This window comes from Corylus avellana, chromosome 3 (genome assembly GCF_965113065.1).
Source record: "Corylus avellana chromosome 3, dhCorAvel1.hap1.2, whole genome shotgun sequence".
In the NCBI taxonomy this organism is placed as follows: domain Eukaryota; kingdom Viridiplantae; phylum Streptophyta; class Magnoliopsida; order Fagales; family Betulaceae; genus Corylus; species Corylus avellana.
This window is the reverse complement of record NC_142492.1, coordinates 20,354,139-20,364,459: the sequence shown is the minus strand read 5'-3', so window position 1 is coordinate 20,364,459 and position 10,321 is coordinate 20,354,139. Positions and strand designations below refer to the sequence as shown.

The 10,321-nt window shown below is 33.3% G+C and overlaps 1 protein-coding gene across 1 annotated transcript; it reads right to left on the bottom strand.

Moving 5' to 3' along the window:
• Positions 1 to 2,134: 2,134 nt before the first annotated feature.
• On the bottom strand, positions 2,135 to 7,973 carry LOC132174222 (putative inactive purple acid phosphatase 27). Its single transcript, XM_088514873.1, has 13 exons — positions 7,642 to 7,973; positions 7,447 to 7,534; positions 6,474 to 6,740; positions 5,869 to 5,977; positions 5,594 to 5,708; positions 5,240 to 5,372; positions 4,792 to 4,979; positions 4,365 to 4,551; positions 4,203 to 4,270; positions 3,903 to 3,993; positions 3,423 to 3,611; positions 2,280 to 2,360; positions 2,135 to 2,191 (listed from the first exon to the last, which is right to left on the bottom strand). Exons 1-13 carry the CDS (start codon positions 7,971 to 7,973, stop codon positions 2,135 to 2,137), a joined length of 1,905 nt encoding a protein of 634 aa, XP_088370999.1.
• Between the last annotated feature and the right edge of the window lie 2,348 nt (positions 7,974 to 10,321).

The following is a 10,321-nucleotide window of genomic DNA, read 5'->3' as shown; positions in this document are numbered from 1 at the left end:
AAGGTAATAGTCTGATTATTACCCGAAACCGGAAAGGTCTGTTCAACAGTTTTGACAGAATATTGAATTTTAAAAAAAGACTGAAACCAAGTAGTGTTGTAGACATCCTTAGCGTCCAGCTTAGGGATGTTCCATTTACTAAAATCATTATCACCATCAACCAAAATATTTTCATAGTTAACCACGTCCGGTGGCAAACTGGAATTAGAGCTAACAGAAGAATTAGATCTCCACATTTTTGACACACAAACTAAAGTCAAAATCGCACACTGGGTGAAGTCTTAAAGGATCTCATCCTAGGTACTCACTCACTGGCTAAACTTCCTAAGCATGTCCTTCCTAGAGCTCACTATCCACACATACCCTTGGCCTAGCATACAGGTTACGCAGACCCTTGGCCTAGCCCTCAGCACCTACTTAATGCCCTAACACGCCAACTCTAGGCTTTCAACGGGACTTACAGGTTCGCAAACTGAGGTGACGGGGTGGTAACTTGAAACTGTACTGACGGGGTGGTGGACTACCGTAAAGCAACTAGAACCTCGACACAGAGAAAGGATAACAGGGGGTAAGCAAAGAGGAGAAGAGCAAGACTATACTCAGGGGGAGACAAAGAGGGAAGGGTGTACATCAAGGCAGCAAAGAGACCGGAACTCTTTTGGCTCTGATACCAAGGAGGGAGGGTCTGATACCAAGGAGGGAGGGTGATAAGTACCCTATACCCATTAGGACTTTATCTTGTTTAAGCACCCCCCCTAACGGTTGTGTTTAAGCACCCCCCCTAACGCTAAAGACAAAGAGGGAAGCGAGTCTTTATGCATACTGCGCTTCCACCCTCCCTCCTTGGTATCAGAGCCATAAGAGTTCCGATCTCTTTGCTGCCTTGATGTACACCCTTCCCTCTTTGTCTCCCCCTGAGTATAGTCTTGCTCTTCTCCTCTTTGCTTACCCCCTGTTATCCTTTCTCTGTGTCGAGGTTCTAGTTGCTTTACGGTAGTCCACCACCCCGTCAGTACAGTTTCAAGTTACCACCCCGTCACCCCAGTTTCTTCTTCTTCTTCTTCTTCTTCTTCTCTGTCCCTTACTTCAGTAAGTCCTAACGCTTACTCCTGTAAAGGTTTTATCATATAATCTATAACGATTATCTGTTTTCTTTGTTACCAACTTATCAACTGCTTATATATATATATATATATATATATGACTTAATTTTAAATGAATATCAACTGGACTTTTCTGTCCCAATTACCAAGTGAATAAATTTTTGTATAAATCCTCAACTTCTAAATGCAGGTGCCACATAATAATTTTCTGTACATTTATGGCATGATTAACTTTCTTTTAACCATCTAAATTAAGAACAACATTTTTCAAACCAATCAGATTCTCATCTTAATTGTCAATACATATAATTGAGATTTCATTTGGATTGGATTGCTGTATATGTTCCTAACTTTTCCCTAATAGATCTGATTAATATTTTAGATTTTAGAAGCCTATTCGATGGTTTTGCGGTTTTCGTCAATAAAATTATTGTTCATAATTAAGAAAAATAAATAAACTGAGGAAAATGAAAGAAAAATTTGAGATGCATGTAAACAAAAACATCATTCCTCTAATTAATTTCGTACAAAGTGGGAAATAAGAAATTGAAAAAAGCAATATTTCATTATAAGGATTACTGAAGACTAAGAACTTGTTTTGGATTACGTTTGAGAAATAGAGTTTTTAAGTCAAAAAAAAAGCCGTTGGGCAAAAGTTTCATTTTTAAACTTTTGCCAAAAGTGCGTTTTGACTATTTTTAGGCTTTTTGGACCCTTAAAAGCGCTTTTAATTTTTTTTTTACCAAACGAATAGTCGAATACTTTCTTCAAAATGACTTTTTGAGTGTTAAAAGCATTTTTAGGCTCTTCAAATGCAATCTCAAACAGACCCTAAGCTAGCTAGACATGATATATGGATTCAGCCAATGCATGGAGAATTGTTCAATTCCTATGATACTATTTTTAACTACCAAAGTCCTTACATAGACAAAAGAAGTCTCAACTTGTTGAGAAATATAGCTCCTATGTAGAGAGTAACAAAAATTTCAAAGAAGCAAAAATGAGTTTGTTTCTTTGAAATGGAACCTTAACTAAGATTTAATGATGCGGAAGCTGTCTTCAACTTGCTTTGTCTTTGAGCTTACCAACTGCCAAAATGAAGGAAATGAGTGAGATAAGTAATTAAATGTATGTAAGAGGGTAGAATATTATAGCTAGAATTGTATGCATACTGACCTCTAAGTTGAACTCTTTCTTTACTGCATGCCCTCTCAGATAACCAAACTGGGTAATCCTTACTAAACTCCAGCTATCCACCTGTTCCAATGGATCACAAGACCAAGTTCGCGTAATGCTTCATATTACACTAATATTTCATCCTCATTCCAATGTCAAATTTTTTAAGAAGAGCTAATTCAATGGTAGATTTACAATGTCATGTTAACAAAGTATAATAATAGTGTAATATTGGTATGGTATATAGAATTTTACTTTTATATATATATATATATATATATATATATATATATATATATATATATAGAGAGAGAGAGAGAGAGAGAGAGAGAGAGAGAATAATGCTAGAAACTATATTTTAATCCTAAAAATATCCCACAATTAAATGCTACCGTAGTAGTAGTCACAACTAACTCTTGGTCCTCTTGGATTAGTTTTTGGTTAAAACAAAAAAATTAAAAGTTTGTTGAAATTGTCACGTCAACATTGTTGGATACTTATGGGTTAAAAATGTGGTATATATATTTATGAGAAATGATAGGGTCAATAAGTTTCTTAGTTTTACATATTTGACTCATATTGTCTTACAATCAACCATTAAATTTGTAAACTAATGTGGACCCCACATAAGTTAATGGTGGACCCCACAAATCTAATGGTTGATCTATTGAATTTATAAGGAAATATGAGCCAAATATGGAGAACTTATTAACCCATAACATTTCTCTATATTTATATACTACACCAATTAACCAATATTCCACTATGCCGACATGGCAAGATGTAGAACGCTTAAACCAGTCATTGTTATTAAAAATAAATAAAAATAAAAAGTCAATGGCTATTACACCCAACCATGTCATCATTGGGATGAAAGTAGGATATTAATTTGTGTGGTAGATATCATTATATAAAGAGAGAGATGGATTAATGCTAAAAGCTACATATTTCACAATGCTAACTTGTCTTGTCTAGCTAACTCTTAATTTATTTATTTATTTTTTTTTTTTTTTAAGAAGGACTGATCCAAGGGATTTGTTGGGAGTGACACATCAGTATTGTGATATAAAAATATAATTTCTAGAATTAGTTTTATGCGTGGATCATATATATGAAGCATTGGAGAGACATTCATGTACTTACTTGATTTGGGAACTTGTCAAAGGAAAAGCCACCCATACCAATAATTGCATGGACTGGGGCACTATAATTGTTGTGATCATATACGTCTATCCCACTTTCATCTTTTTTAGGAGAGGCCTTGCATTCTTTTTGGAAAACCGAGCAAGATCTCTCATAATTATGAACATGGCCAAAGAGAACCAAATCAACCTGCACATAAATAGCAACCCAATTAATTTATTTCTAACCACGTCAAGCAAGGGATCAAAGAGCTCATCATTTCACATTGAAAAAATTAAGGAATATGGCTACTTAGGAGTAATTCTAAAAGGCTACTTGTGTCCTACTAAGAATGATATGGCTATTAAAATCACCATTTGATCAAAATTCAGTAATGATCAATTACAAACTCAATGGTGATTTTAATAGCCACATCATTCTTAGTAGGACATAAGTAGGATACAAGTAGGCTACCTAGAATTACTGGTCAAAACGACTTACTTTGTTTTCCAAGAGTAATGGTTCTACTTCCTTAGTAAATTGATCATCCACATTAAGGTATCCTTCTCCGGACGAATACATGGGTCTATGTCTACAATTTGCAGATAAATTATATTAGGATAAATTACACTTATGATATCCCCTCAAACTACTATCCTATTTTGACGGAAGAAGTCAAACATGAATCATTTATGGTAATGTTTCTTGATGTTTTTGTTTTGAAAAGAGTAAACAAAACGAAGAAGGAAAAAAAAACGTTATCAAACAAAGCCAGTGTTAGCATATGTAAAATTCACTTACCCTGTGAAAACTAACCAAGGAGTTTTTGATCGATCGACGGAAGCCATGTCATTTTTCATCCACTCATACTGAAAGATTTTGCATATATTTGAAAGAAGGTGATATCATATTAGATTAGGAGGTAACAAACACAAAGGACATAAAGCTTTTGATTAATCTAACCTGCTCAGAGTTTTGTGTCCAATTATGCTCAGTTGAAATCACTGTGAAGTGAACACTTCCTTGTTCTATGGAATACCATGGCTTATCCTTTCCTGATGTTGGCATGGGAAAGTAAGTTTCATAAGGAATTCCACATTCTCCTCCTGAATCAGTTAATGTATATATTGATCCCGAATCGTCGTAATCTCTGAAAAAGGGAAAGAAAAAAAAAAGTGCAAATATAAAAGCAAATTGGAGCAGAGGTTATAAGTTTTAACCTGTCTATTATTCACCTCTTATTACAATTAAATATTTCGCGTACCCACATATAATGAAGAGTATTATAATATAATTTAAATTAATAAATCAATCAAATCCTCTAATATATTCTAACAAGACTGACTTTAAAAAAACAATACTTATTAAAGTATGCAGATGAGAAAGGTACCGCTCATGGTTTCCAATTGCAGTCATATAAGAAACTCGTGATGCTACAAAGCTTATTTGTTGAAGGAAAAAATCCCATTCAACTAAAAAGCCAGTGGCATAGCTTATATCTCCAATGTGGAAGATTGAATCTACCTTGTTAGAATCTACTTCATTTGCGATGGCATCAGTCACCGAAAGGGACCCTGGCTATATATGTATCACAAAACAATAATAATAATAATAATAATAATAAATTTAAAAAAAAAATACAGAGGTCAATATATTTGTGTTTCAAGAAGTAAAAGACGAAAATCACCATAATGCACTGTTATTATCATGTTATTAATGTAAGATTTCTTCATTTTGGAATTTGCTTAAACAAGAAAACCATGAAGATTTTGTGAAAACAAATTAAATTTCGGGTCTTTCTATATTTGCAGCAGCAAATGCATCATGTCCTTAATTACCTGAATGAAGTGCTCGGCAGAAGCATCACGAGGAGCCTTTCCCATATCCCCATATGCTATGAACCTGAGCTCATTTGATCCTCCTGCAGGTGGAGTTCTAAATTGGATTTGTTCACTCCAACCGGCTGAGTCACTGCATGAAGTATGTGCTTTTTAATAAATAAAAGTATGAGAAATGCCTATTTCCATTAATTTGACATCTATCTCGTATGCATTTCCGATGAGTTAGCATGTTTCATACACCATTGTTTTTTTTCTTTTTTTTTTTTTTTAATTAATGTACGCTAGATGGACGCTAGAATGCACAGAAATATTTCTCTACAAATATATGTGACGGAAGTTGTGACAACGTACCTTCCATATTTGTAGGAGAAGGTGCTTGAAGGTACTAGTCCTGTCATTACTGCAGAATGAATGTATCCTGGGTCATGCCACCCAAAATCCTTTGCTGGACTTGGTGATGAACTTGCTATCAAATTCAGAAAATAGGGGAAAAATCTAAGTAGAATATAAAAGGAAGGAAAAGGGTAGCTATATACGTATATGAATGGTGACTGCCATATGTAATTGGCCTCCTTTGTAAATGATGTTCACAAAGAAAAAAACAAAAGGTATGTTGAGGAACTCACAACACATGTGATCTTGTGTAAATGTGGTAACTTGTGAGGGCAGTGTATTTCCGTCTCCATATTGTACTTGTTGAGGCTCCATGTCTCCACTAACCCATGTTAATCTCATCTGCATCACAAATCATCAAATTAGAATAATGCTTCACATGGTTTAAACCAGCCCCATGATGCACATTTAATTATAATATCAGCAGAAACCGATGCACCTTCGCTTGGATTAGGGTTTGACAATTTTTTTAATTTTGTTAAATTAAGAAGCTGTTTCTTTCTTTTATATATATATATATCACTCTCTCCTCTCAAAAAATAAAGTGGAAGAAATCTTCAAAAATAAAATAGTAAAAATATATAGTTAAAAATACACTAGGAGACCTAGGCGTTTCTCAACTTAATCCACTTACCCTTAAGCAATTGTAGTCTTCAAAACGGCCATTTTAGGCTTTTAGCGACTATTCGGCCAATCCATTTATTTGACCTATTTTCAAAGACTAGATTTTATCTTGTACCGTAATGTTTATACCAGATGTCGGGGTGCTGCACTTGCCACTCTTTTTGTGTTACCTTTTCTTTTATGAATGGAAATCTCAGTAAAGAAGGTGACTCACTGAGGTTCCAATTGAATCTATATTTGAGATATGTCCATATAAAGGCTTCTTTGGATTGGCAAAATTGATGCGGTGTGATCTTGCCAAAACGCAAGGCGTATCAAAACCCCCGCCAAAGAAGACGAATTCGATGTCGGTTCTGATGTTAATGACATGAAATGTTAACTTCCCTGTGCAGCTGGTCACCACACTTTTACTCTTCCTACTTTTCTTGTGATGCTTCTTCTTGCAACTCAGATAGTCTGGATCTTTACTCATGAACATCGCCTGCAAATTTTTTTATATATATATATTAGCAATTAGCAAATATAGAACTCCGAATATCCCAAAAAGCTTAAACGGATAAGAAATAATGAATTCAATCATTTAATTAATACTGCAGAGTGAGAGTTCTAATAAAAAAGTCTCATCACTTAGACTTATGCGGATTGGAATAATAAAATTCAAACTCTTCTCCTTAACACCTAAGTACCGATTTCTACTGTAAGATTCTAAAGTCTAAAGTTAAAAGTAGGAAACGTTTCATAAATAAATAAATAAAAATTAAACAACAGAATTTAATTATTTAGTGACTAATTGTCACATGAATTGTTACTTCAATTTAAAGAGAATCGATAATAAAAATTATAGTATCTCTAACAACTTTGTTGCATTGTAAAATAGGAATTCAAAAACATATTTGATCATCCTAGAAAATTAAACAGAGAAATGGGCAAAAATAAAGTACTCTAGAAAATTTAATTAACTGAATATTTCTAAAATTACTTATAAAGTCTAATCTCACTTAAGAAGAAACTTATAGGAGACTCAATAAGTAACCAAACTTGAGGGTCTAACATGGTATAATTGTATAGATAAGGCATGCATGCTGTTGATCATGCTGCTTCATTTGTTTTAAAGTAATTCTTTTTTTTTTATAAAAATTGCATTAAATAACCATTGAAGAAACAAATTACAATATATTGTGTTTTACCTTGACGGGATAATGGCAGAGTAAAGGAAGATCGTCAAAATCGCCAGTTTGAATATAACCATAAGAATAGTCCTGACAACTTTCTACACTGTATTTTCAAGAAAAGAGAATCAAACAATTAAATGGAGGAAGAAAAAACAAATCAGTTAGAGGAAAGTAAATTTTTTTTTTGTTAAAAAAAATAAAATATCTTACTTAGAATGAGAAGGTGAAATCATGGCGACCCAGTCAGTCTCTGAAGGATGCAAAACTCTACTAACGGTAACAGTGAGATATTCTTCATCTGCAAGGTTGGATTTCCGACTAACTTTGATTTTGATAGAAGGGTCTGTGATGTTGGAGCACTCCATCAATGTTCTTCTATTTAAGAGCCGAAAATCTGAGATTGCTGTGTGGTTTCTGTGCGTGGCCATGGAGTTTATATGTGAAGGGTGCAATGACCATGACGAAGAAGGAGAAGGATTAAGAAGGAAGGTGAGTAATATGATGAAGAATCTGGAAACCCAACTGGAATTGCTGTGCTCCATCAGAAAGCTGCAAAACTCTTTGGAATATGTTCGAATTTGCATAAAAAGAATTATGAGAATGATAATGATAATGATAATGCAGATTTTTCAGGTGCGAAAATAATGTGGTTATGAATCCAATATTTATGGAGAGTACAGAAAGGAATATTCTTATACAAGTATACTATTGAGGGCTGCTAGACATCCCAACATTTTTTCTTAAATCCCTTTTCTCAAATGATCTGGACCTTACATTCATTTACGAAAAAAAATAATAATATAAATCTATTTATTTATTGAATGGAACAGATCATTTGGAAAAAGGAATTTGGAAAAAAGTGTTAAAAAAAAGTGTTGATTTTTTTTTTTTATATATATACTTATTTTTAAGGTTGATTCAATGCAACTATGTTTTGTGTATTTGCTGTTGATTGAAGATCAATAAGTATGACCGTGTTATACTTATAATTATGATTGTCGATAGATACAGAGAGATTTGAATGCATGAGATACGTACATAATTCAAATCATACAACAAAAGATTATGATAAAAGTTGTGTGTTATCTTGGGGGCGATGGGATGACAATTACTTTATTTTGCAACGGAGGCAGACTTTGGTATGGGTAGGAGCCAAGAGCCAAAAATATTAGTGGGTAGGGGCCAATAGGCAAAAAAAAAAAACTACCTAATAATTTGTTTTTTTACCTTACAATTTTCTTTTTCCCCTTATAATTTTTTTTTTCTCCTTGTGTTGGTGTGCCATGACCAACACCAGCCACCCCCAGCTCCATCACTGTAACTCTTATTTTGTGTTACTTTATACGGTTTAGGGTCTTGAGTTTGCAATTTTAAAAAATACGATTTAAAAATAGTGATTTGAAAAATATAGTTAATTATTTGGCAAAATCGTAATTTAATCCTTAAAGTTTTGCATTTTCAAAAAAGCACCACATTGCCTGCTTTTTAAAAATGCTGATTTTTTATATTTTCAAATCATAATTTTTTAAAAAACCCAATTCCAAAATTCTATTTTCTACAATTTTATTTAAAATCATACTTTTTATTTATAATAAAATCGTAATCTCAAACGTACCCTTGTGAAGTTGCCTAAAATTCTAATTGGAAACAATTTTTAATGTCTATTTCGTTTTTATTTATTTTTTGTTCAGTATTTTCGTTTTTCACTTGTTTTCCATAACATCCCACAATTAGCTCTCTCTTTCTTAATCACAACTTACAATATTAAAATTTATTTTAATTTATTAACCTTTGTCTTCGATTTTAGAGTAGGATAATTACCCGGATCCCGGAGAAAAAAATTGGGGTTGTCTAGAGAAGCAACGGTACAAATATTTGAAAAGTATATATATGGGCCGGTTAAATAAAATTTTGAGAATTTTGGGGGGATTTCGAGTTTTGAAAAAGGTAAAAGCTGAGAATTGATTGGATGGCCAAATTTGAGAAAAGTTGAAAATTGATTTTTGTAAAATTTTGGAGGTGTTTTGTAAAAATTAAAAATTGAGAAATATTTTTATAAAATAAATATTCAGACCTAGGATCTCTTTCTGCCAAAAAAAAAACATTTGCTCCTCCTGCTTTTCTTCTGCTGCGGAAGAACCAGAACTCCCAAGACTGAAGAGAAACCTGAAGGACCTCCCAAGGTGGAAGATCTAAGCCTGTCGGTTTTGGGTAAGTGGGAAAACAGAGGAGAAGACGGTTTGGGTATTTAACTTCGGAAGTTCTTGACGGCACTTCCTTTAGAGTTAAAAAACCTTAACGTGAAATCCCAGCCTTCAAACCAAACTACCGCAGATATGCGGTAGTTTGGTTTGCCACAGGTAAGCCCAGTCCACTTTGGGTAGTCATACAAAAACTATTGGGTGAAATGTGAATAGTGATCTTTCCTGGCATGCAAACAACTCCAACACGTGTCACAACTAACCTTCTGGGGACCACAGTCTTGACCATCCACCTGTAGCTTCGCTAAACCATAAACGGGTTGCACAATGGGTGACAAAAAGTTGAAGGGTATTAAAAGAGCTTGAAATTGAGATGAAAAATAGATCTAAAATAATTTTTTAGAAAAAAAGTTTTAACTTTTTTTAGCTTAAAAAAGTTAAATAAATATTTTTAAAATTTTTTACCAAATATATATACTAGCTTGCTTAAAAAATACTTTTACTACTTAAGTATTAAGTGGTTTGGTTATTGGGCTTGAATTTTAGTTGCTTAGTAACTCGGTGACCATATTTAATTTAAAAATATTGTGAATGTTCTTTGAGGTATATAAAAATAACAAATAGGTCACTAAACTTAAATTTGTTTATTTTTGCAGAAACGTAACACATGTTACCTATAATACATGTTT

Coding starts and splice junctions, on each gene's coding strand:
- LOC132174222 (XM_088514873.1), bottom strand. CDS start 7,973: ATGGAGCACAGCAATTCCAGTTGGGTTTCCAGATTCTTCATCATATTA. Junction 5,373..5,593: donor TTCTCCTACAAATATGGAAG/GTACGTTGTCAC, acceptor TACTTCATGCAG/TGACTCAGCCGGTTGGAGTG. Junction 3,612..3,902: donor CATTACTCTTGGAAAACAAA/GTAAGTCGTTTT, acceptor ATTTATGTGCAG/GTTGATTTGGTTCTCTTTGG.